General features: G+C 45.4%; 1 protein-coding gene across 1 annotated transcript in view; it reads left to right on the forward strand.

Moving 5' to 3' along the window:
* Nucleotides 1-25,537, forward strand: part of hmcn2 (hemicentin 2) — a 62,454-nt gene that overhangs the window by 27,988 nt on the left and 8,929 nt on the right. The window contains exons 26-67 of the mRNA XM_076047007.1: nucleotides 1,880-2,071; nucleotides 2,154-2,284; nucleotides 2,472-2,616; nucleotides 3,540-3,666; nucleotides 3,758-3,915; nucleotides 5,008-5,286; nucleotides 5,373-5,509; nucleotides 6,683-6,833; nucleotides 6,955-7,170; nucleotides 7,283-7,396; nucleotides 8,664-8,848; nucleotides 8,946-9,042; nucleotides 9,132-9,293; nucleotides 9,415-9,528; nucleotides 9,661-9,857; nucleotides 10,611-10,692; nucleotides 10,779-10,910; nucleotides 11,696-11,839; nucleotides 11,920-12,079; nucleotides 12,512-12,636; nucleotides 12,726-12,909; nucleotides 13,068-13,165; nucleotides 13,857-14,135; nucleotides 14,242-14,432; nucleotides 15,379-15,460; nucleotides 16,182-16,318; nucleotides 16,406-16,547; nucleotides 16,637-16,781; nucleotides 16,867-16,994; nucleotides 17,103-17,259; nucleotides 17,550-17,671; nucleotides 17,746-17,910; nucleotides 18,810-18,917; nucleotides 19,023-19,157; nucleotides 19,334-19,468; nucleotides 20,203-20,472; nucleotides 21,647-21,837; nucleotides 22,552-22,765; nucleotides 22,846-22,980; nucleotides 23,075-23,265; nucleotides 24,787-24,868; nucleotides 25,113-25,283. Coding sequence (XP_075903122.1) covers nucleotides 1,880-2,071; nucleotides 2,154-2,284; nucleotides 2,472-2,616; nucleotides 3,540-3,666; nucleotides 3,758-3,915; nucleotides 5,008-5,286; nucleotides 5,373-5,509; nucleotides 6,683-6,833; nucleotides 6,955-7,170; nucleotides 7,283-7,396; nucleotides 8,664-8,848; nucleotides 8,946-9,042; nucleotides 9,132-9,293; nucleotides 9,415-9,528; nucleotides 9,661-9,857; nucleotides 10,611-10,692; nucleotides 10,779-10,910; nucleotides 11,696-11,839; nucleotides 11,920-12,079; nucleotides 12,512-12,636; nucleotides 12,726-12,909; nucleotides 13,068-13,165; nucleotides 13,857-14,135; nucleotides 14,242-14,432; nucleotides 15,379-15,460; nucleotides 16,182-16,318; nucleotides 16,406-16,547; nucleotides 16,637-16,781; nucleotides 16,867-16,994; nucleotides 17,103-17,259; nucleotides 17,550-17,671; nucleotides 17,746-17,910; nucleotides 18,810-18,917; nucleotides 19,023-19,157; nucleotides 19,334-19,468; nucleotides 20,203-20,472; nucleotides 21,647-21,837; nucleotides 22,552-22,765; nucleotides 22,846-22,980; nucleotides 23,075-23,265; nucleotides 24,787-24,868; nucleotides 25,113-25,283 — 6,510 coding nt within the window. The remainder of the gene's footprint in view (nucleotides 1-1,879; nucleotides 2,072-2,153; nucleotides 2,285-2,471; nucleotides 2,617-3,539; nucleotides 3,667-3,757; nucleotides 3,916-5,007; nucleotides 5,287-5,372; nucleotides 5,510-6,682; nucleotides 6,834-6,954; nucleotides 7,171-7,282; nucleotides 7,397-8,663; nucleotides 8,849-8,945; nucleotides 9,043-9,131; nucleotides 9,294-9,414; nucleotides 9,529-9,660; nucleotides 9,858-10,610; nucleotides 10,693-10,778; nucleotides 10,911-11,695; nucleotides 11,840-11,919; nucleotides 12,080-12,511; nucleotides 12,637-12,725; nucleotides 12,910-13,067; nucleotides 13,166-13,856; nucleotides 14,136-14,241; nucleotides 14,433-15,378; nucleotides 15,461-16,181; nucleotides 16,319-16,405; nucleotides 16,548-16,636; nucleotides 16,782-16,866; nucleotides 16,995-17,102; nucleotides 17,260-17,549; nucleotides 17,672-17,745; nucleotides 17,911-18,809; nucleotides 18,918-19,022; nucleotides 19,158-19,333; nucleotides 19,469-20,202; nucleotides 20,473-21,646; nucleotides 21,838-22,551; nucleotides 22,766-22,845; nucleotides 22,981-23,074; nucleotides 23,266-24,786; nucleotides 24,869-25,112; nucleotides 25,284-25,537) is intronic.

Consider the following 25,537-nt stretch of genomic DNA (forward strand, 5'->3'; position numbering starts at 1 on the left):
TCCTGCCGCCGATTTCCCACGCGGCTCCTCTTTTTTCCTGCGTTGCCGAGTCACTCTCCTCCGCGCTGTTACCAGCCGCACCTCTGTCAATAGGCAGAGCCGTGGCATTTGGACTTATGGATCACTGGGCGGCTCTTTCACAGTGGCTGGCTGCTCCGTCCCCCGTCCCTGCAAGTGTCTAATGTCAGACGAATCCATCATGTTTGTCCTCGTTCCTCGACTCTCTGCTCGCTCGTCTTTGCCCAGTAATCCACAGAGACACACACCTGTTTCTCGCTCCAGCGCCTTTGAACGACCTGGCCGGCCCCTCCTACTCTTAGTGCTAATGTCTCTCAACCCAGCATTTGGTAATAAATCCTTAAACTCACAGTGAACATGCTGGACATCTTACTCTGACTTTTTGTGACTGACCTTGAAATGTGTTGTGTTTATGGCTAACGAAGCTCGCTAACACTCTCCTTGCTGCTCCTCCGGACGGCTTTCTACAGGGATTCGATATCCAGTGTTGTCTTGTTGGTAGATTTCCAGGACAATCACAACATACACACACACACACACACAACAATGCAGTAGTGGGCAAAAGTTTTTGGACACGCTTAAAGTTTTACTCAATCCCAATTATTGTCATTAAATATTTGCAAGGACGTTTTAATTTCAAAATGTTTTTGACTGCATCAGAAGGACACAAACAAATGGAAATTATTTGGTTGTTTATTGTTAAAAAGATAAAATAAGAACTGAATTCTTGTACTTCTCGTACTGGGTGTTTTGCAAGGGAGGTCATCTTGCTGAAGCATCCAGATCCTGACCTAGCTGGATGGAACAGTGCACATGCAGCATGTGGGTAAATGTCGGTGACTGCACGAGATTAAAACTGCACTTGGAGACTTAAGACTAATTCTTATGCATGAGGTGTCCAAAAGCTTTTCCACTTGTTCAACTGCATGTTGACACGAGCAACTGATATATGTCTACATGGCCAAAAAGCACCTGCTAAAGTTTGAACAGAGTATTAAAATGGAAAAGAAAGATGACATGGTTGTTCCGCTATTTTCTTGTGCAACCGTCTCTGTGGTTTAGCAGCCTTTGTGTTGGGTGAAATGCCTTGTTTATGCCAGAGGTCAGAGGCGAATGGCCGAACTGGTTCAAGATGAGAGCAGAACAACAGTAACTACTCATTACAAGTGAGGTATGCTGACGAGCGTTTCTGAAAGCCCAACATGTTCAAACTTTGAAGTGACTGGGCTTTGGCAGCGAAAGACCACACTGCATGCAATTCCTGTTGGCTACCGTCAGGGGAAATGAGGCTAAGGTACAAAGTTCACCATGTTTAAACAACACACAGTTGGAAAAACATTGTCTGGTGAATTGAGTCATGATTTCACCTGCCACAATGAGATGGTCGGCTCATAATTTGGGGTAAACAACATGAAATCATGGGTCTGTCCTGCCATATGGCAGCAGTTCTACTGCTTCTTGGTGGTCCATTGGTGCATTGGATGTTTTCTTGGCGTACTTTGTACCAGATTTTTTTTTCCTTTTTTTTTCTGAAAGTACATAGCCTACCTGAATAGATTTGCCGACTATGTCCATGCCTATATGATCAAATACACTTCACAGAGCTCAAATCACCTCAAACTGCTTCGATGACAATAGGTTCATTGCACTCCATTGGTCTCCACAGTCATCAGACTCCGGAGGTGCAATGGCGGATTGATGTCATGAATGAGTGATGATATCACATCAATATTAACTGAAAAGTGTGAGGAATTTGTCCTGCACCTTGTAGAATTTATATCCAAAGAACTCTGAAGATAAAATTATGCCCGACCAGGTAAAGGTGCATTTTCATTCTAAACTGACTTTACTGTGCTTCCAGGTTCCCCTCCTCCAAAAGTGCGCTGGTTCAAGAACGGCCTGGAAATCCACTCTGATCAGCCGGACCTGTCTGTCACAAGGGAGGGTTCCCTCGTGATCAACAAAGTATCTGCCAGTCACAGCGGGGATTTCAAGTGCGTGGCGACCAACGAAGCTGGCTCTGTGGAAAGAAAAACCAGGCTGAAAGTCAACGGTGAGAATGAATCAACTTCATTTATTTTTCCTTTTTTAAAAATGTCTGAAGTTGGACTGATAAAAGTGGCTTTGTGCTTTAGTTCCCCCGGAGATCCAGGATGATGGCCAGCCACTGAACCTCACTGTCACCTTGAAGCAGCCTCTTACTCTTGGCTGTGATGCCTTTGGGATTCCGTCTCCGACAATCTCCTGGACCAAGGATGATCACGCTGTAAGTGTGTGTTGTCGTTCCTCTGCGTGGGAATAGGAACTTTCTAGATCTGACAAACTGGAATATCTGCTCTTATTTTGTCAGCTGCTGTGTGCGGGGCACATAACTACATAAAAAGCACTCAGTGTCTGGCTTTCTGAATCCATCAACTTGTGACTGTGCACTTACCTGATTTTTGTGGCTACAGGTGGACAGTCCCGGGGTCTACCTGCAGAATGGGAACAGGATGCTGAGAATCTACAGAGTTCAGCCAGAACATGCTGGGAGATTTTCCTGCACAGCTCAGAACACAGCCGGAGAGGCACGGAGGGAGTATAGCATTGTGGTGCAAGGTGAGCTCATGAACCATATTCAAGTCCTACTGAGTAACAGACAAAGACAATTAAGGGGCCACAAATTGTATTGATTAACCCCTTCTTCCTTCGACACATTTCAAAGAACATGGGATCAATTAGTGACGGGGATGTGAAGGGGAGCGTGGCTGGTTGTTTGGATGGATGGATGTATGGATGGATGTGGTCTTGGGATATACTGGAGACCTGTTCAGGATGTAACCCCACCTTGTCCCCAAGGCAGCTGGGATATTGGCTCCAGCAACCACATGGGCATGAGTGCAGGGAGAAGCCCTGGCAGAAAATGGATGGATGGATGGATGGATGGATGGATGGATAGATGGATGGATGGATGGATTTAAATCCAGCCATTTCGCCTGTATCTTAAGCTCTCATTTCCACCGAAACCAGAAAACCACCAATCTCATGGCTAACAGACTCATTAAAAGCTCATCTGAGAGCTCTCTGTTTTATAGGCGACTATAAATGTAAGATGTTAGCCTTGGATGCTATTCGATTTTTTTTTGTGTCACTGCTGGACGCCCGCAATCTCATTTTTACAAGTGAGGGTCCTTCTGTCATGAAACGTGTGGTAATCGAAGCATCAGTACTCTTGGGGCAGGCCATCGCAGGCTTTTTCTAACGTCTTGTCGTGACTGACTTGCCACTTTCAGGAAATGCTGTTTTGCGGTTCCAGTTTTGTAGCAACTTTAAACTCATGGAAGAGAGCCTCCGTGGTTAACATCTCCCATGTGCCACGTTAAGTTAGAATGAATCTCACTGCAGTATTTATAGTGAGCTCATAAATTTCTTCAAACCAAGTAAACAAGCTGTGTTTATTTGGTGTGCGTGTGCGTGTGCGTGTGCGTGCGTGTGCGTGTGCGTGTGCGTGTGCGTGTGCGTGTGTGTACACGCTGTTCCAGCTCCGCCAGTGATTTCAGGAACATCCCAAATGCAAGAGCTGACGGTGGCATTGGGCCAGGAGGCTGAGTTCCACTGTCGGGTTAGCGGACGACCGGCACCCAGAGTGGAGTGGAGCCGTGACGGAGAGTAAGGGCAGCCCAATCACTCAGCGCCACCTGCAGGATGCGGAAACCAACAGCGTTGACTTGACCCCGTCATTGACTTCCTCCTCCATCAGGGTTCTGTCCCGCGACGGCGACCCCCACGTGGAGTTTCTGGAAGACGGCCAGGTGTTGAGGGTGAAGTCGGTCAGACTGAGGGACCAGGGGATTTACCAGTGTCTGGCCAGTAACAACGCAGGGACGCAGATGCGGAAGTTCCGGCTGACAGTCCAAGGTCTCTGCTCGTCTTTTGTCCCTCGGACACAGGAGCGCACATTTACAAATAACCTTGCAGATTAAGATTACTTAGGTTTCAAGTCATAATCTTCAGTGTGGAAAGCTCCAGTGAGGATCATCTAACAGTTCTGTATTAAAAAACTTTTTTTTTTAATTTAACCTTCAGTCAGACAGTGTAAAGTCACATTGAGAGGCGAAGCCCCCCCCCCCGCCCCTTCCTGTTTTAAGTGCATCCTGTTCTAATCCAAACAGTCACATTAGTCCTTGTCACATAGGACATCGAATAAAATGGGACACATACCATAACATACAGAACAAACAAGAACAAAACAAATAGCATAAAATATTCGTGGGGTCATACGGTGTAAAAAAGGGTCAGTCACTCTTCCTATGTATGAAAAGCCAAAGAACACCTGCAGTGCGGGGGCTTGCCTAACATGCAGAGGCCATGAGCACAGCAGTAGGATAGAGAGAGTAGCTATAAATAGTAGTAGCCGTACTGCAGGTATAAATAAACTAGCGACCAAACGGGTAGATCGAAGTCATTTAAGTGTAAGATGCAAGACAAAGTTGCTCTCTCCGTGTCTCCTAATGAAAGCTTAATGCTCATAATGGGAATCAGGTTCATCAGCTGTAGACTCTGTTGCAAAGGTGTGACATGTGAAATATGTGAAGACGTCCAGCATCATTGTTCTTGCAATGAGAGTAGCAAGCAGCACTTGGAATCCACTGAACAAACTAAAGAAGGAGAAACTGTGTGGATGCTCGTCTGTGTCAGTTTGCATCCTGGTTTTTCTGAGAAAACTGACGTTCTTTTCCGCAGTTAGTTTGGTCTGTTTTGAATGTGACAGATAAAAGGTTTGTCCAATGGCATTCCAACCCTTCACCACAGCCCGTCCTGGCAGTGGAATGACTCCAACTGTTGTGGGTTGCATTCAATCTGTCCATTGCCACCTGCCAACTAACTACCCGCTCTGAAATCCAGTCACTGTTGCGTCACTGCTCACATCTGTGCTTTCCACAAACAGTGGTCACTTTCTGGCCAGTGAAAGCTGTTCAGCACCGTCACCGCGTCGCTCTCTCCCCTCAGCTCCGCCCACCATCAGGGGCCCAAGTGAAAACTCCGAGGTGTCGGTGGTGCTGGGCTTCCCCACAGTCCTCCCCTGCGACGTGGAGGGCTCGCCCACGCCCAGCATCACCTGGTTGAAGGACAACCAGCCCATCGTGTCCAGCCCCCAGCTGACCTACACCCGCGGCGGCCAGGCCCTGCGGCTGGGCTCAGCTCAGGGGAGCAGCGCCGGCCTCTACACCTGCAGGGCCACGAACGCGGCCGGGACGGCTGTCAAACATTACACCCTGAGTGTTCTGGGTACGTCAAGCATGCGTCAAACACTGTTGGCTGGTTTGCTGGCTTTGGAAAAGTTTGAGAGGTCTGTTTTTCTCCCCTGGCTGCAGTTCCACCGCAGATTGAAGGCAACTCCTTGATGTTTGGTGTCCAGGAGGAGAAGCTACGCATCAACGGGAGTTTAACTCTCTCCTGCCTCACCAAGGGCTTCCCTGAGCCCAAGGTTCAGTGGTTTAAGGATGGACAGGTTTGTTCAGTCTCTCCTTCCCAACCCGCCGCCTTGTAGTCAGTTTTTAGTGGAACTTGTTCAGCCTCTTCTGGCCATCGGGGGGAATTGCAGCAGCTTCAACAGACGTCAAATGTTATTGTGCGAGCCTCCTCCTCCCTTGGATTTTATGCTATGAGTAAGCAGGTTAATTATAGCCTGGATGACAGCAAAGGTCCAGAGAGGGAAAAAGCACGATGGTAAATCTAAGCATTACTCTGCTTTTCCCTGAACCAGTGTTGTAACAGGTTTTAATTTCAGCTGGTGACATTAAAGAGATAGAAAGAGAACAGTTTCTAACTGAGAGACTGCAAAGATTTAAGATCTTTCCAAAATCTTTGTTTCTTTAATATACAATATACAAATGTAGACTAACCTTTATTAAGATAACACCGACATGCAGTAGTAGCCAAATTGCAACAGTGAGATTAGCTTCAGTGGTTATAAATGACCAAAGTGAAGGCTAACTCATAAGAATAAAATAATAGAAGCACGTCATTTAAAAATACTTGCCAACAATATCGATCTATAGGTGATGCACAAACATTGGGGACAAATTGGCAATCAACAACAAGTCACACAGATACGGTCATGTTAATACATTTATTCATAAAATAATAAAAATAATGCATTTTATTTATAGAGCACTTTTCATAGTTAAATCTCAAAGTGCTAAGTTATGAGCATCATTTCATAGTGAGGCGGACAAATAAATTATTTTAAAAATGTCTTAGCAGTTAAATCAGCGCAATTCACCCTTTTTCATCACAATTACAATTGATCAATAATTCATTATTTCCACAATTAATGATTTCCATATATAGTAAAACACTATATATTATTGACCAGGGAAACTGTCTATGTTGTTAACGGACCAATATGTCATTATCATCATCTTTTCAGCTAGTTTTTTAAGGTAATACAAAATTGGTATGTGAGCTGGGGTAGAGCATCAGCGTCACATGCCCTCTCTGTCTGTTAGTATCAAACCCTTTCTACCTTTTGTTTGCAAATCTCGACCGGCCGTGCGTGCAAGCAAATACGTCATAACAAGTTATCAAGATTACATGTCTGATTTTATTTTCCCAAATGAACCAGATTTTTTATTTGTTTGTTTGTTTAAAATGAAGTCTGGTGAACTTTCTTTATCTTCAGTTGCTGACTGGACACAACCATGCTGGCATTCAGGAGAGTGCCCCCCACCTCCTCATTCAAAATGCCATGATGTCCCATGAGGGACAGTACACCTGTGTGGTCACGAACTCTGCTGGAGAAGATAAGAAAGACTTTCGAATTACTGTTCAAGGTTGGTGGTCTCTCCTGAATCACGTTTATCGACAAATCATTTATCTGGCAGAGTTCTGCTGAAAAACAAACTAACAGTAAAAGAAAAACTGGCCTGAGAAAAAGTGCCCCTGTTATCGTAGTTCCTCCAGTCTTCCACCGAGTGAATAACAGAGAAGCAGCCTGGGGCCTCGGGCACGAAGGAGACGACAAGGACGATATGGTGGAGAAGGTGGAGGTGGTCCTGAGCCACCCAATCACCTTGTCCTGCGAGAGCAACGCCATCCCTCCGCCCAAGCTCAGCTGGTACAAGGATGGACAGAAACTCACCTCTGGCAATGGAGTGATAATCCTCTCAGGTAATGGGGAATCCCTCGCACCTGTGCCACCCTGTGTTGGTGCAATCAACCAATAGTCTGACTGTGGTGTTGGATTGAACACATTCATAAACTAGTGTTTATGTCCTGGCAGGAGGACAAGTGCTGCAGATTGCACGAGTGCAGAAAGAAGATGCTGGACGATACAAATGCCAGGCAGTGAATGAAGCTGGGGAGGACCACATGCACTTTGAGCTCGAGATCCTGAGTAAGCAACACGTGGTTTGAATGTCGTTTTAGGGGCTGTTTGTATGGTATTTACAACGTGCGGCAACCAGAGGACTGAGGTTTAGGTTCACAAGTGACCAGCTGATCCTGGCCTTTCTGTTGTATTCAGTGAGTTGGGATGTCATAAATGTACACTACCAGTCAAAAGTTTGGACACACCTTCTCATGCATTCTTTTTTATCTTTGCAACTTTCTACACTGCAGATAGACACTGAAGACATTACATATATGAGCAAGATATATGCAGCAAAGAAAAACATGTTAAATACCTCTAAATAGGCTTTTTATGAAAGGTGGCTATTTTGAAGAATTTAAATATAAAACGTGTTTGAGTTATTTTACTCTTTTACTGGTTAAATGGTTGTATATGTATATACAATATATATGGTTATATATATATATATGTATATATATATATATATATATATATATATATATATATATATATGTATATATATATATATATATATATATATATATGTGTATATATATATATATATATTTTTTATTTATTTATTTATTTTTTCCTCCGATATTAATCAGGAGGCACTATGTTTAGCCCACTGTTAACTGCCTCCTGTGCAAATCCATTCACCCACAAAACACATTCACTCCTTACCTGAGGGTTCAAGAGCATCCAAACATGCACTAAGAAACAGCTTCAATCCAGAGGGTGGGGTGTGTGCACCCCCCCCCCCCCCCTTACGTGAAAGACCGAAGAGTTATTGTTTTGGTTTGAATACTGTTTTTTTCCCCCCATTAAGTCTGACAGTGACAAGACATGTGTGCCGCAGGTGGCAGCACAGACACATGGCAGTGGGTGTTGCCACTAACCAAAGGCGGCTATGTGTGGGCGTTGAGCTCATGCAGGACAGAGTGTTTTTGTACATGTTTTCGGCGAAGCAGAGTGTGCAAAGGAAGTGAAGGATGGATGTTTGTCGGCCATCGAGACAACTGTATAACATTGGCTGAGTGGATTTTGCATAATATAAGAGCTTTCATTGTGTGCGTATGTGTATACATTTATACAGTAACTAATGACAACCTTTTTATTAAAAATAAATAACATAAAACTGAACATATTTAAAAAAAAAAAAAAAAAAAAAACCCTGCCAGATTAAAAAAAAAACAAAACTAAAATAAAACTAAATCCTTCAGTCTCCTGCTATCATGAGATACAACTTTTGAATGGCAATAGGATTTGGTCCTTTCTTACACATGGCTGTTTGCTGCTTCTACCTCTTCAGTCCCACCTATGATCATGGGATCAACAGATATGTTGAAAGAAATTGGAGGCGTGGTCAACACCACCGTGGTCCTTCACTGCAAAGCCACTGGACACCCCGCTCCCGTCATCTCCTGGCTAAGGGATGGCCAGCCACTGCACACGGACCTGCAGCACCACATCTCTGAAGACGGGACACAGCTCCAGGTCGGCCTTTGCGGACTTTCTTCAGGACGCCGGCGTGGAAGCGGATCAAACTGGCCTGTTATCTGGTTGCGAAATAACACTTTGGCTCCTGTTTCAGCTCCTCGAGGTCCAGGTTTCAGACATGGCTGTGTATCTGTGCGTGGCTGAGAACAAGGTTGGCACTGTTGAGAAGCTCTTCAGCCTCACAGTGCAAGGTAGGGAGGTTTATCTGACTGTAGAGTCACCCCCGCTGTTCAGCCGTTTGTGGAAACTGTCCATGGAGCTCATCTTCCGTCTCTTTCAGTCCCTCCAAAAATAATGGGCCGGAAGGAGGAGGAGCTCAGCGTGATCGAGGGCCACATGGTGTCGCTGCTGTGCGATGTTCAGTCGTACCCGCCTCCCGAGATCACCTGGACCAGGGACGGCCAGGTCCTTAATTTTGACACGGGCCTACACATTCTGCCAGGTCAGAACCTTCGGGCCGCCTGCAAACTACGCATGATCTCAGATAGGAACATCAATTTGTTTGAATCCAATAAGAATGTAGATATTGCATTACAGATTATTGTATATGTGACACATCACAGGTGGCCAGATGCTGCAGCTGCCTCGGGCGAGACTGGAAGACGCCGGGCAATACGTGTGCACGGCCACCAACTCGGCAGGGCTGGACCAGAAGAGCATTCTCCTCAGTGTTTACGGTGAGCACGCACAGTGACCCATCTGCACAATTCAGCTGCAGATGATCACATCACGAGCACGGAGCAGAAGGCAGCTGCGCTGACGACTGGAATTCTAAACGGATCAAACTGATATTGTGATATCCGCATCAGTCACGCCCATGCTGAAGCCCCGGCCCGGCGGTGAGTCAGACCTGATCACCCCACAAGTTGGCTCCTCTGTCACCCTGAGATGCGAAGCCCACGGCGTTCCCGCCCCCGATGTCACATGGTACAAAAATGGGCTGCAGCTGACGGCCGGGAACGGACTGAGCATGGACGATCACCAGCTGGAGATCGTTGGAGTTCAGGTGAGGAAGAAATCCCTCCCACTGTCAAAAGTCTGAAGTTCAAAACAAGGTTCTGGAGAATCTTCTGTCGTTACTGTAGCCTTCAATTAACAAGACGTACAATTTACAATATTCAGCACACAGGACAAAATCAAAAACCAGGTAAAACTTAAATTGGATTTCAACACCAGTGATGTTTCCACTCTTATAAATAAACTAAAAATAATTAAATATATCAACATTTACATTTTAGTTTATCATATTACTTTTAATTTCCTAAATCAATTTATGGTAAAATAAGATAGCCATTCTTTTGGACATTTTTTTTGCAACGACCAAATACATCTGTGGATATGGCTATTTGCCACTGGTACATGTTTTTTATCATAATCATATAATAAATCCTCTGCTGAGATTTACTCTCGTGCTTTGATGTCTTTTATGGGCCATGTCTGTTTCTTCGCCACAAATCTGGAAAAATGTACCAGTCGCAGTCAAGCAGTGCGGGTTATAAAAATCTAACTGAAAGCAAATCATCATCGTTAACTGCACAAGCTAAACTGAACCCTGACCTTTTACATTTAAAAAGACTGGCTGGTATGATCACTCAATAACACGCAGGTGGTTTCAAACTGAACCTCAAGCAAATATATTCTTAAAAATGAACGAAGGCTAATGTAGCATTTAACGAGGTGTTTTGGTGTTTTGCTGCGTACAGTCTGTGATCAAACAACACTGTGGCCCGCACTAAAGACTCTATTTGTGCGTCACTAGCTGGCAGATGGCGGCACGTACACCTGCAAAGTATCCAACGTGGCTGGCCAGGTGGACAGAACATTCAAGCTGGCTGTGCATGGTGAGAAAAAATAAATAAATTACTTAATCTGTTTAATCAACTAAAAACACTCTGCTAAATGACCAGAAAACTTGGGTTTTTCTCAGTTCCACCGGTCCTGGAGGGCTCACTCTGGGAGTCCTTGAACTACACCCTGGGCTCCCATGTGGCCCTGCTGTGTGAGGCCTCGGGTGTCCCAGTGCCGAGCATCACCTGGCTCAAGGATGGGACGCCAATTGGTAAGCAGGGTTGGGAAGCAACAGAGTACAAATACTTTGTTATTGTACTTGGTTAGATTTTTCAGGTATCTGTACTTGAGCATTTCTCTTTCTGATGACTTTTTACTTTAACTCCCTGTGATTGCACACAAATATCTGTACTTTCTACTCCTTACATTGAGACAGCGCGCTCATTACTTTTGTATTTAAAAGTCTTTAAAAGATACCAGTTCTCTTAGTAAGTGATTCACTTGTCATTATAATGAGCTATTTGAACTCTGCTGTTGTGAAGCTCAATTTAAAAGTGGATCATATTTTAGAGGGAGATTATTTTTGACGACCTCAGCTTTGGTGTCACTGTTCAGTTATTATTATTATTATCAGTTATTGTTATTAAACTGTTATTAAATAACTTTCACAGTATTTAACTGTTATTAAAAAATATCCAAGTTCATTGTCACAACTATTATACTATATTAAGGGTCCTCAAGCGGAGAAAAACCTTTATGCAAAATTATCAACTTATGTATTGTTTCGTTAATAGCAAAAAAACAAACAAAACATTTTTACTTTCACTTCAGTAAATTTCAGAACCTGTACTTTCTTACTTTGACTTGGGTAAAGGAGTTGAATGAGTACATTTACTTTTACCAGAGTATTTTTTTAAAGGAGTATCCCTACTTTTACTGAAGTATGAGAATGTGAATACTTTTGCCTCCTCTGTTGGTGAGAGGCAGAGATCAGTGTGTGCAATGTGATTCACATTGACTGTGAGCTCCATATAAAGTCAGACTTGTGCTGTCCAGAGAGCAGCCTGCAGTGGCAGTGGTCCATCCGGGGGAACAGACTGGAGCTGGGGCCCCTCACGCTGTCTCATGCGGGGACGTACACGTGCGTGGCCAAGAACAGCGAGGGCGAGACGCGGAAGGACTACTCCCTGACGGTGCAGGGTAAAGACTCAAAATGAGAAAAACAGAAAATCATTTTTTTCATTTCGATAATTCAACAGCGGCTCTTTGTTCCTTCTCAGTGTCGCCCACCATACTGGACTCCGAGCACCCCGCGGAGGTGAGCGCAGCCGCGGGGGAGGAGCTCACCCTGGAGTGCAAAGCTACCGGCATCCCCGCGCCGCACCTCAGCTGGCTGAAGGACGGCGCTGCAGTGGAGGGATCCGACAGCCGCCACGTCGCGTAAGACGTTGACACTTTACACTTGTAACACACCAAGTGATAATGCGTCATTTTTACGAGAAGCTTCACGCTCAGTCGGACGTGGAAGAGGCTGGCGAGGATGAGTCGACGTCCTCCCCTGACGGTCGGGGGAAAAAAAACACGTCTCGTCGTCGTCGGGAGGCGATGCAGTGTGCAGCCAATTGAGTCGTTTATTTTTCACTCCCCTGCCTAATTTGCGGCCAGAGACGAGAGCAGCTGTCTGACAGCTGTGCGGCGGTTTATGCAGTCACGGCAGCAGAGGCGGCCAGAGAAAGCAAATATGCACGCGTGTGTGAGAAAGTCGTGGGTTGATAAAAAAGAAAGTCGTGCTCAGGTTCAGAGAATAAAATAAAGCGGTGATGGATAAAACAGCACGCGTGTGTGTTAACGCAAGAATGTCCCGCGTTGCAGCATGACCCCTGAAGGCAGCACGCTGACGCTGCTGAGGCTGAGGCCCGACGACTCGGGGACGTACACCTGCCTGGCTGTCAGCCCCGCGGGGCAGGAGAGCAGAATCTACACCCTCTTTGTTCTGGGTCAGTGGGAGCTTTTACGTCTTCACAAGCGCAGTCGGCGGTCGTCGACGTTTCTGACTGACTCTGTCCCGTCTTGACCCTTGTCCCAGTCCCGCCCTCCATCTCTGGCGAGACCACGCTTCCCAAAGAGGTTCAGGTGACAGAGGAGAGCGTGGTGACTCTGGAGTGCGAGGCTCTCGGCAGCCCCCCTCCTCAGATCAGCTGGCTGAAGAACGGACGTCCTCTGCTGCTCTCGCCTCGGGCTCGCCTCCTCTCCGGCGACTCCGTGCTGAGGTCAGTCACAGGTTTGAACCCTCAACGTGTTCAGCCTCAGTGTTTGGCTGTAAGAGTCCAGACCAGGGCAACACATGAAGTGCCATAAGATAACTGTCAATGCTGAACAAATCCATGTTTTACAAATCATGTTGACGCCAAGTGTTTTGGTCCTTCAGGATTTCTCCCGTGCAGCTGTCTGACTCTGGAGTTTACACCTGCTTGGCACGGAATCTAGCCGGGCTCGCAGAGCTGAACTTCGATGTCCAGGTCCAAGGTAACTTCCAAACATAGGTTCTGGTTTCAGAGGTGGGAAGAAAAGCAGTACAAATACTTTGGAACTGTACTCAAGTAGATGTTTCAGGTGTCTGTACTTTCCTTAGGTATTTCTTACTTTGGCAACTTTTTACTTTTACTCCCTACATTTGGCCACAAGTATGTGTACTATTCTATTCCTTAGGTTGGAAAAACATGCGACTTTTGAGTTTAAAATATACAAATTCTGTTCAAAGTAATTCACTTATTATTATAGTTATAGTAGTTATTATAGTTACTTGAAGTGGAGCTACTTGAACTCTGCTGTTGTGTCGGTAAATATAAATTGGATGATATTTTAGAGGGTAGATTATTTTAGAGAACCTCAGCTTATCAACAAATGTATTGTTTCATTTTCAACTGCAAAAAAAAAAAATCAGTTTTACTTTTTACTTGAGAACATTTCAGAACCTGTGCTTTCTTATTTTGACTTGAGTAAACATGTTGAATCAGTACTTTTACTTTTACTGGAGTTTTTTTTTTTACACAAGTGTCCGTACTTTTACGTAAGTACAGAATGTGAGTACTTTGCCAACTCTGCCTTGTTGTCTCCATTAGTCATATGAAACGTGTTTTTGCAGACCTTGACATCCTGTGTGTGTGTGTGTGTGTGTGTGTGTGTGTGTGTGTGTGTGTGTGTATCTGGTCCACAGTGCCTCCTGGTGTGGACCATGTTGAGCCAGTGGAGCCAGTCACAGTGGTCCAGGGCTCCCTGGTGACGCTGACCTGTGAAGCCCGAGGCGTCCCTCCTCCAACGCTGACGTGGTTGAAGGACGGCCAGCCGCTCTCCCTGCACCGCAACCTGCTGCTGGACGGCCAGGAGACGCGTCTGCAGCTGCCGAACGTAGGCCGCTCGGACGCTGGCCTCTACAGCTGCGTGGCCAGTAACCAGGCTGGGAGCAGCACAAAGAGCTTCAACCTAACAGTGCTCGGTAATCCCACAGCTATTCCAACTTGTGTGTTTAATTTAGAGTCCTTGAACACTTGAACTGAAAAAAACCCCCAAAAAACAATAAAAAATGTTGGTTTCTTCCCCAGAACCGCCCAAAATTTCCAGCTCCAGCTCTCCTGAAGAGCTGACGATAGCGGTCAACAGTCCCCTGGAGCTGGAATGCTCCGCAGCAGGAGTTCCACCTCCCACCCTCACCTGGCTCAAAGACGGCCTTTCACTGGAGGGAGCTGATATTGTGCAGCAGGATGGGCGTTTTGTCAGAAGAAGCAAAGTTCAAGTGAGTTTTCGAAAGGAGAATAGCTGGTATCAGTGATATTAGTACAGAAAAGCAGCCTCAAGGGGGCCTGGTTGAGTGCCGGTCTCCAATGTCCAAGCAATACATATTAATGGGTAACATTCAAAAGTCTTTGATACAATACCAATTTCGATACCTTGGTTTCACTATCGGTTAAAGAATGATGCTTTTTTTTTTGATACCAGTTGTTTTAAAACCAATTTGAGCGACAACAAATATACATTTTCGCACAAAACCTTTGTTTTTCATTTTACTTGTGATTCAAGTCAGGATTTCCTCCAAATCAAGTTGGTTGGGTTCCCGTCCCATCCGTTACATCCTTTGCTTTATTTTAGTTCACACCTCTTTAATGTGAATGCAAATCAACAGTGACTTTTAATTATGACGCACGTCTGCCGAATGATTATTGTCTCACAGACGCTAAGATTTACTTTCTTGGATATATCGGAATTCGGCACCAAACTCATGTATTAATTTTTCAGTATTCAAGGAAATTGAAACATTTCGCTGAGTGCTACAAAGTATCAAAGTTTGCTAGCTAGCCCTAGCAATGCATGACAACAATGACCAGGAACTGCAGGGAACGGCTAAAAAAAACATTTTCTTTACTCTATGTTCACGCTTTGACTGGAATCCTTCAACATTTATGAAGAATGTTTTTTGGATGACTGCAGAAGCAATCATACACCAACATAAATGCTTAACCCCCCCCCCCCCCTCAGGAATTGAGCCTGGCCTGTCTGTACGTAACATAAACTGTCAGAATGGGGACAAAAGAAGCGAGCGCGAAAGAAAGATCTCATAAATTAAACGGCAACAAAACATTCGTCTGCACAGCGAAAGCGCAGCTCCCCCTGCACATTTCTCAGCCAAGTACAGCACTGTCATACGAGGAGCGCTCACGTTGATTAATGCTGTTTCTTCAAAGGTGGAGGATGCAGGTCTCTACACCTGCTTGGCCAGCAGCCCAGCCGGAGAAGATGGAAAAAACCACTGGGTCCGGGTCCAAGGTGACACAGGCTGTTCTTGTCCAGCTTGGAAGAAATATCTTATCCCGCCTCCCTATGACTTCCTCTCTGGCACCTGGGACTTGATGAATAACGCTCTGTGTAAACTCAGGAGTGAAGATCTGCCGTTTTCACTAAAGCGAAAACAGACCCGGTCTGGCGTCAGGGTTTCTTCTCAGCTCCAGTTCACACGGAGCTTTTGCGCGGCGCGGACGCACTCCGTGTAACAGATGTTTGCGTCATTTCAGTTATTTTTATCCAGTGGTGATAAGATAGAAGAGGAGAGTGATTTGCCATTTTACCATTTTAACTACACTGATAATCAAGTCTTTCACGTGACATTGTTATTTACAGAAAAGAAAACTTGTTAAATTTAACTGTAATGTAAGTGAGATGAGCAAACTTCTGGGAATATTATTCCAAGACAACATTGCTCCACTAATTACACTGTATCTACTACACAGTATACATTTAGCACACTATATATTCACACCACAGCTGCTCGCCATAAAACCCATAAGGCTGTTCCCTGCATGGCAAACAAAACATGTTTATTTTAACTGTGCATGTGATATTTTGACCTGACGCTATTTATGAACTGTGATTTTTTTTTTTTTTTTTTATGACACGCAGCTGCATGTCCTCTCTGCTTTTTGTCTAAACAAAGCACTTAAAGCCCTCAGTTGGGTTGTTTTACTTAACTACTGCCGTTTTTTCGTCCCAGTCCCACCGACCCTCCTCGGCTCTGATGAAGTGAGAACTTTGACGGTGCCGATTAACGGACACCTCACCCTGGAGTGCCTGGCTGACAGTGAACCAGCTCCTGAGATTGAGTGGTTCAAGGACGAGGCCCAAGTGCAGGTACTGGACGGAAGAAATTTCAACAGACCCCCTCGTCAAAAAGCCTGTGGAAATCCTCACTCTGTCTTTGTTCCTTCCCACCACCAGCTGGGCGGTCGCATCCAGCGCCTGGCGGGGGGCCAGTACCTGGAGATCCAGGAAGTCAGGCCTGAAGACAGTGGCCATTACAGCTGCGTGGTCACCAACATGGCCGGAAGCACCAGTCTGTTTTTCACGGTGGAGATCATCCGTAAGTCGACTTTGTCTGAGATGTTGACAACGTTCCTGCACGATGGGATGCAGTTTCGCGCCTATCGTTCTGTATCTCATATTCCCCAGTGCCGCCGGTGATCAAGGAGGGCACCAGTGTGGTGACGGCCCACATCAACCAGGAAGCAGTTTTACAGTGTGAATATACGGGAGATACGTCAGCTACCGTCATGTGGAGGAAAGATGGCTTCCCCATCGCTAAAGATAACACAAAGTATGTTTTTTTTCTATACCCAAAACTCCCATTCTCTCCATTATACACACTGTTTCATCACCGTGGTCTTCTGTACGTGTTGCAGGTATAACATGCCACCCGATGGGTCTTTGCGTGTGCGTGCGGTTCAGCTGAGTGACGCTGGCCGCTACCTTTGCACCGTGTCCAACCAGGCCGGCTCAGACCACCGCGGAGTGGATCTACGAGTGTTTGGTGAGGACGTTTCTCCGCGTGTATACGTTGCAAAAGTGTGTTGATTGCACCTCCTATGGACGATTATTGTGTAACTAAGGTTTTTTGTTGTTTGGTGCCTTCTGTCAGTGGGTCCCACCATCAGCCCAGGCCCCTTCAATGTGACAGTAACCATGGGGGTGAGAGCCGTGCTCAGCTGTGAGACCACAGGCATCCCTCCACCAAATGTATCCTGGAAGAGAAACGGCACTCCGCTCGATGTCAGCCAGCACCCTGGCGACTACAGGTAACACAAAATGAGCTATGAAATATTTCACAAAGTTTAAATTTAGTCATTATTTGCGACCCCAAAACATTTCTGGAGCACCTTGAAAAATATTAATGTGGCAGTTGATTAAATTTCACTCATATTCACATCCATAACCAACATTTCTCAAAATTACAACTCCACTTCAAGTTGTGTTGTTAAATCAGGATGCACATTTTTTTTTTTCGTAAAACATTCAAAATGAGTTTGCATAAACTGTGCCTCTATACTGTAAATGTGTTTTCCTCTGACTCTTTTCCTCTGTCCAGGCTGCTGTCGTCCGGGTCCCTTGTTCTTCTGTCGCCCGCCGGTGAGGATGAAGGCTACTTTGAATGCACCGCTGTCAACGACGCCGGGGAGGAGCGACGGGTCATCGAGGTCATCCTGCAAGGTACTGATACACACGCAGAGTTTTCTAACGGGGGGTTAATGAGATGCGTGACTCTACTGGTTTTCCCTCTTCAGTGCCGCCATCTATCGAAGACGATGCCACAGCGGTGACGGCTGTGAAAATGTCCCCAGTGGTGTTGCCTTGCCATGTGCAAGGACGTCCTCAGCCCACCGTCAGCTGGACCAAAGGTGGAGCCAAACTGAGCTCCAGAGGAGGAAGCTACCGTGTGCTGCCCACAGGTAGGACTTCAGACTCTGCAGTTATTAGATCGGGGCTTCCCAAACAGCGTCAGCTTGTGGCTGGGGACCCCTTTCACAAACCAACAGACAATGTTATGTAATATGTAACACGGCACGTTAGTTCTTCTGTATGGCTGTTAAGCTGTACTTCATGTTTGCTGCCTCATATCCTCATATTTACTTACTTTAGTTTGCCAATTCTTAGTTGTTTTTTTTGCAGCAGCAGTGTCTGCCACAGCTGGGCTGTTTGTCTGTTCTGTTCCTTCGATCTCTTTGTCACAAACCGTTTTGCACAAGCCAGGCTAGCTTGAGGAGCAAGTCACCTTGATAAATGGCACAAATCGGCACTTTGCACACACAACAACATGAACTATGTCTTTGACTGGCAGGCAATCATATGATATATTATTATGGATTATATTTACTATTAATGATTAAACAAATAATTTGATTATATTTGATAATAAATAAAAATTAATTCGATTCTATTATTTATTTATTTGCAATTTTTTCCCCCGAATCTTCTCTTTCATTTTCCACTGTATAGACAGTGTGCTTAAGCTAGCGCAGTAGCTGGATGGACTTTTGAAGCCTTTTTCTCCGGCGGGGATCTTTTTCAAGCAGTCAACAGTCCATTTTCTAAGGAGTCCATGTCCAATCACATTCCTTTACAGGTCAAGAAGTTGGAGGTGCGAGGATGGTTTTATTCCCAAATGACATTTCTAAGAGTTTAGTTATACACAGTGAAGCAAACTATCCACTGGATGGTAGCAAAAGTTTCTCTGGGACTTTACTATAAGGAACTTAAGAAATATGGTGATCTTAGACAATGTATTATTCAGAGTAAACAAAAAGACTCCTAAGCATGACCTTATATGTGTTTATGCATCTTAACGCAGGAGTGCTGGAGATAACAGCTGCTCTTCCGAGCCACGCGGGCAGGTACACATGCTCAGCACGCAACCCAGCTGGAGTGGCTCACAAACACATTACTGTCACAGTGCAAGGTAGGCGGCCAGAGACCAGCTGGCGAGACTGTTTCCAACTCATTGTGAGAACTCGTGTAACTCATTCCGAGTTTTACTCTCCCCGTCAACTCCCGACAATTCTAGAGCCTCCAGAAATTAGGTCAGTGGCTGAGGAGATACAAGTGGTGTTGCATCACGGGGCTGTTCTGCCGTGCGAAGTTCAAGGTTTTCCCAGACCATCTATTACTTGGCAAAGAGAGGGCGTTCCGATCGCTACAGGTAATGACACAGTCTGACCTAGTTTCTGACGCTACTGCTCACCACAACACTTGCTTCCTAATTGAAAACACTGAAGCCGCGAACCACTCTCGACATTAGCCTCCAGTGGAGAGTTGGTAATTGCGGTGGGGGAAGTGTTTCCTCTCACAGGATGTGATCTGCTTGTCTGCTGCCAGGTCACAGGATCTCCCTGCTCTCAAACGGAGCTCTCAAGTTCTCTCGCGTGACGCTGGGGGATGCGGGCACCTACCAGTGCCTGGCAAAGAACGACGCCGGAGTGGCTGTGGGCAAAACCAAGCTAGTCCTTCAAGGTACTACTGTCAACCTCTCCAGTCTCCACACTGTCCCATGACCGCCCCTCAAAACCCAAATGGGGATGGTGCCTATTTTAAAGGTCCAGTGTGTAAAATTTTTAAGGAAGCTTGTCTATTAGCACGTTTTGTATTTAAGTGACTGTCATGCAGGCTTCTTTGAAAATGTCGGAGCAAGATGGCTGCTAACTAGGAGCCAGATCCTTGCTCTGTGTGTATTCTTATATGTACGAGAACTGTTCTTAGGGTAGGATAACCAAATTACTCTTATTGTACCGCGAGTATACACTTTTATGAAAGTATGTACGGGCAGTATGTTAAGATTTTTATTTTTATTTGTTTATTTTATCCTTTTTCTAATCCTGCTCTTAAATTGAGCCTTTACGATTTTACTACTTTGCTGTTCAATTGTTGTATTTTATTGGTATTTATTGTTAAATTTGTGTGTGTATCTTGTATTTGCTTGATTATTCCTTTCCCTTTTTAACTGTACAGCACATTGTACGTCTGCGGTCGTGTTAAAAGTGCTTCATAAATAAACTTTGACTTGACTTGACTTGACTTTTACCTATGTAAAAATCATAAATCAAGCCAGATTTTACACACTGGAGCTTTAATAGTCAACATTTTTTCACACTCCCTCAAGGAATTATTCCTCGTAGTTCTCACAGTGGCTCGATTCTCCCTTCCCGACGAAAATAACTTTTTCTTGTTGACATTTGCTGTTTCTCCAGTGCCCCCGGTGCTGAACGTCCCTCGGGTGGAGTACACAGTGGTGCTCGGCCAGCCCGTCAGCCTGGAGTGCGAGGCGGACGGGCAGCCCCAGCCTGAGGTGACCTGGCACAAGGAGAGGAGGCCCGTGGTGTCCAGCGCTCACACGCGCGCCTTCGCCAACGGAACCCTGGCCATCGCCTCCACCCAGCGCAGTGACGCGGGCTTGTACACATGTACTGCCAAAAACCTCGCCGGCAGAGCCAGCCACGACATAAGGCTGGTCATTCAAGGTGAGTTGAAGGAGGTGACGTCCATAAAAGACTGAGGGCCCGATTCAGCCGAGGGGCTGCTAAATGGCAGCAAACAGGAGATTTCACGTCCATGAAATTCACAAAGAGCCGCTTTGCAAAGGGCGACGTGTGTCTCTCGGTGCTGGCAACCAAAGTGTCTTTCCGGGTTGGCTGCAGTTTGAACGCATTTAAAGGAGGTGTTTTGCACGCAGTTAGAGAATAATAGTCATGTTCTTGTTATGAAGAACCATGTCAAAAAGCTGCTTAAAAGAAGCAACTTTTTTTTTTTTTTCAAAGATAAGTTGAGATAAAGGATTCATACTGCCAGGTATGAAGAGTATCAGTCTCTGCATACTCTTGTAGTATGCAGAGACTTTGCATACTGCATAGCACTTCTAAGTCCGTGTCCATTCTGTACTATTTCTGTATCCCTGCTGTGTTCACTGCGGACCCTGATACCACTGTTGGTATTGGTATTAATAAATAGCACTGTAATGAGATCAATACTTTCTGCAGTACCCATTGGTTGGCCTGCCTGTCTGTGCGAGTACCTCGGTTCCTCACAGATTGGAGCTACATTTATAGTGCTGCTATGTGCATACAGATGGAAGAATAGTTGGCACTGAAAGTTGCTGCAATCCAATCTAAGTCAGTGAATCAAAAGCAGGCATAATGTGTGTAGAGTTGTTAACAATTAATTGATTATCGATTAATTGTCGATTAAGAATTTAATTTATTAAATTAAATTAAATTAAATTAGTTGGATTTAATTGAACGTGTTTTACACAGGTAGTTAATATCATTATAACAGTACAGTGGCCTTAAAGAGCAATTCACCTGTAGATACTGTGATGGTCATAATATACCTAGAACAAGTTACTTTTACAACATTTTTTCTTGAGGATAAATGTTTAGAGTGTTTTTACTGTTCTCAATTGTGAAAATGGGTTTACATTGGACCCTCGACACTATTTAGGGGTTAAATAATGTGTTCCTTACACATTTTTCATTGTGAAATTTAGGTTCTCGGGAAAAATCACTGCTTATCAATTAGTAGTTTATCGATCGATAAGGTCAAAGCAACTAACGGTTAATAAATGAATCGATAATTTGCATCCCGAGTGTCAAGTCCTATTTTTCGTCTTTTTTTAAATAATCCACTCTTGTCTTTCAGTCCCGCCCATGATATCTCCAGTGCAGACAGAGCTATCGGTCATCCAGGGCTTCCAGGCACTGCTGCCGTGTGTTGCGCAGGGCTCACCGGAGCCCAGGGTCTCCTGGGAGAAGGACGGCGCCACCGTACCCAACCGCCCAGGCAAATTCACTGTCCTGCGATCAGGGGAGCTCATCATTGAGAGGGCTGAGGTTAGCATGCGTACCACCCACATTGTCTTAACCTTTCAATTAATGCCATTTTAACTGTGTCAGGTTTGTTCACGTAACACCAGTTCCTGGTGTTGTAGTACTCGACATTGGTCTTGGTCTCAAGACCACTTTTTATGGGTCTCTGTCTCATCTCGTGTGTGTGTGTGTGTGTGTGTGTATATATCCCAATAGACTTCGTAAATGACCTCAGCCTTTGCGACTGTGTTGGCAGCTTTGTTCTGGTGTTGGGAATGGTTGTCTGGTTTGGAGCAGCTGGAGGATTTTCTGTCTTTTCCTCCAACTCCGGGTGCCAGCGGGCGATTTTTCCTCATGTTCGTCGTGTTCCCACAATATTTGTTTGTAGCGTGACACAACTTACAAACAGTGTGACTTTTGTCGAGTTTCTTTTTCCCCTCAACCTCGTAAAACCCGAAATGCTGCCACATGCTGGCTGTAAATCCCGAAGGAACTGGTTGAATTCATTTTTCAGTCATCTTTAATGCCGCGTGTGTCTGCGTCTCGTCTGAGGGGTTGGTTTGGATCTGCGTGCTCGTGTTGTCTAGTGCTCAAAAAAAAAAAAAAAAAAAAAAAATTGCAAACCGATTCTTAATTGGCAATATCATAATCGCAATTAATCCAAGAATCTATTTTCTTTTCCCCACTGCTAGTCTTGACTACAACACTACCAGTTCCTCTTTGCTTTCCCACGCACAGGCCGGGGATGCTGGCGTGTTCACATGCGTGGCCACCAACGCGGGGGGCTCGGCCAGGCAAGACGTCCACCTGTCCATCAACATGAGGCCTGCCTTCAAGGAGCTGCCGGGCGACGTCACCCTGAACAAAGGCCAGAGCCTGGCCCTGTCCTGCCACGCCCAGGGAACTCCCGCTCCGCTCATCTCTTGGAACTTCAACAACAGTCCTTATCAGGGTAACTTCTTCGCTCAAGACGCCCAACTGAGAATGGAATCATTTGCGTTGCGTCGCTCAGCTCCGTTCACATCCTTGCAGGAGCCACCGTGGATGAAGCTGGCAGGAGCTCGGTGGTCGTCGACAATGTGACATTTAGCGACGCCGGGACGTACGTGTGCATTGCGGAGAACATAGTGGGCTCCATCCGAGCGCTGTCCTTTGTCCGCATCAGAGGTGAGACCTCAGCCAGGGCGCCATCGGGGCAGGCGACGGAATTTTCTGCAGACGTCTTCAGTGTCTTCACATGTATGTATGTGTGTTTGCACAGAGCCTCCAGTTTTGAAGGGGGAAGCCCACATGTCTCAGACCATCGTCCAGGGCAGCTCCGCCCTGCTGGACTGTCCAATCCACGGGGACCCCAGTCCGGTCATCCGCTGGCTCCGTGACGGGAGGGCTTTGATCCGCTCCCTCCGCATGCAGGCGCTTCACAACGGATCTCTGGTTATTTACAGTGTCACAGTGAGTAGAAATTCTTCCATTTGTTTTGACCTTTAAAACAGTAATCTCACTGCCTGATCAAGGCTACCAAAGACTGGATGGACTTTAGGTCCAACAGTAGATGCATATAAGTTAGGTTTAGATTTGTTCAGACACCCTTAAAACTTTACTCAATTACAATTATTGTCAATAAATATTTGCTGCAGAATTTCTTGTATGTTTTAAAAAGGCTTGGATGCATCAGAGGCGCACAAACAAATTAAAATGATTTGGTTGTTATTGTAATAAAGCTAAATTATTGTACTGTTGTACTCTGGATGGGTTGCAAGGGACAAAGTCATCTTGCTGAAACCTCCAGATCTGAGCTGGACGGAACAGTGCACATGCACCTTGGTTGGTTAATGTTGGTGATTGCACTAAAACAAACTGCACTTGGAGACTGAAGACTGCGCTACACAGCACATGACAAATGCATGAGGTGTCCAAAAACTTTTTTCCACCACTGTAGATTATTATTTGTTGTTGTTTTTTGAGGTGGGATCATGGTGTTTTCCTCGTTTTTTTTTTTATTGGCCCAATGAGGAATAAAAAATGAACAGGCCTCAAACAGCTCATCTGATCTGATTCAAAAGACTTTGAATCAGATCGCCTGCGTCTGCAGCCCCACAGCATTAGGTTGCCGCATGAGGCCAATGTTTAGCGCAAAGCTGTGCCAGTTAATACCCGCCAGTTGCAGTTACTTTCAGGTTTGGTCACTCACGTCCTCTCTGCCCAGTCAGAATGTCTGTGTATGTGCCTGTTTGTTAATGTCCACACACTAAATGGATTCCGTGTGATATTTTGCCAGTTGAACACTCACAATCCTCTGTGTGCCTGAGTTTTTTTGGCAATCAAACCTGAATTTTGTCACAAGTAAAAAAATAAATAAATTTTTATCTATTTATTTATTTAATTTTCTATACATTTTAAGTAACCACAATAAAAGTTTCACATCTTGGGGAGTCATGCAAGTGGGCTCATCCTGTCCTTTCATGGCAGTGCTCACAGCCCTTTGCTGGAAGAACAGCCTGTGTCTGTCCTGCACCTTCCCTCCAAAATCAGATTGAGCTCAGCCTGAAAGGCTAACAGTATTAGTCAAGGCTTCGGGACGAGATGAATGGAGGGCTGGATGTTCCCAGGGTCGGCCTCTCTTTCCTTGGCCTCTAACCTCATTAGATGTCTAACCACTCCGGTAACCACAGCGCCTCAAGTTGAAACATTCACAAAGACTAATGACCGCCCTCCACACAGAACAGCGTAATGTCAAATTTCTTCCATCTGTCCCAATAATTTTCTAATATAACAAGGGACTCGGTGGAATAAAGTCTCCACTGCCATGTTCAAGAGCATTTTTTTCTATCGTAATTTCCGACATTCGTCATCGTTAGACCATGTGATCTAAAACTACACCTATGTCCCGAAGGCTTCGAAACCTGTAAGTGGAAAATAGTTTATTGGAGTGCAAATAAGGTCAAAGCGTTGTGCTGAACCCGTTGTTTACAGGCGGCAGATGAAGGGGAGTACCAGTGTGTGGCTGAGAGTGAGGCGGGGATGGCGGAGAGGACCATCACGGTCAAGGTTCAGGGTGAGTTCTACCTTTACTTTTGCCAAAAAACAAAGGAAAAAAGTTATGAATAAATCTGGGAAATTTGACCACAACCACACAAGCTACGGAAAGTAAAATTTAAGTTTGAAAATTCTTCGGAATAATTCCAGCTCCGCTCTTCTGTACTTTTTGCCCTGTTCTTCTCTGCAGCTCCGGCAGTATTTTTTCCCTCATTTTTAAAGGCCTTGACTCTAAATGTCCGTCATCTGTTTTCCTCCAACAGTCAACGGGGGCTACTCCAACTGGGAGGAATGGGCTGCGTGCAGTAGCACCTGCGGACAGGGCTTCCAAGAAAGGATCAGATTGTGCAACAACCCCAAACCAGCCAACGGAGGCCGGTCGTGCAGCGGCCCCGGCGTCGACTCTCGGAAATGTCAAGCCGGACTCTGTCCTGGTAAGGAGAGCTTGTCTTTACTCACTGTCGACGGCGGCGGATTTTCATGTCACTCGCTTTATTAGGACATTGCACAGGTTTCCGCACGGCCGTTAGGAATACAGGCTCTTGGCCGCTGGGTCGCTGTCACATTTAATATTCCTGTGCACGTCAATAAACTGATTTCTCGTTACGAAACAGCAAGAAAACAGTAAAAGCGTTTTTTTCCATGTTGGCTGAGAGATTTTTCCTTTTTTTTAATGGGATTTTTAGGA

Source organism: Nelusetta ayraudi, unplaced genomic scaffold (genome assembly GCF_046127955.1).
Source record: "Nelusetta ayraudi isolate G7.1 ecotype Tasmania unplaced genomic scaffold, CSIRO-AGI_Nayr_v1 ptg000092l, whole genome shotgun sequence".
NCBI classification, from domain to species: Eukaryota; Metazoa; Chordata; class Actinopteri; order Tetraodontiformes; family Monacanthidae; genus Nelusetta; species Nelusetta ayraudi.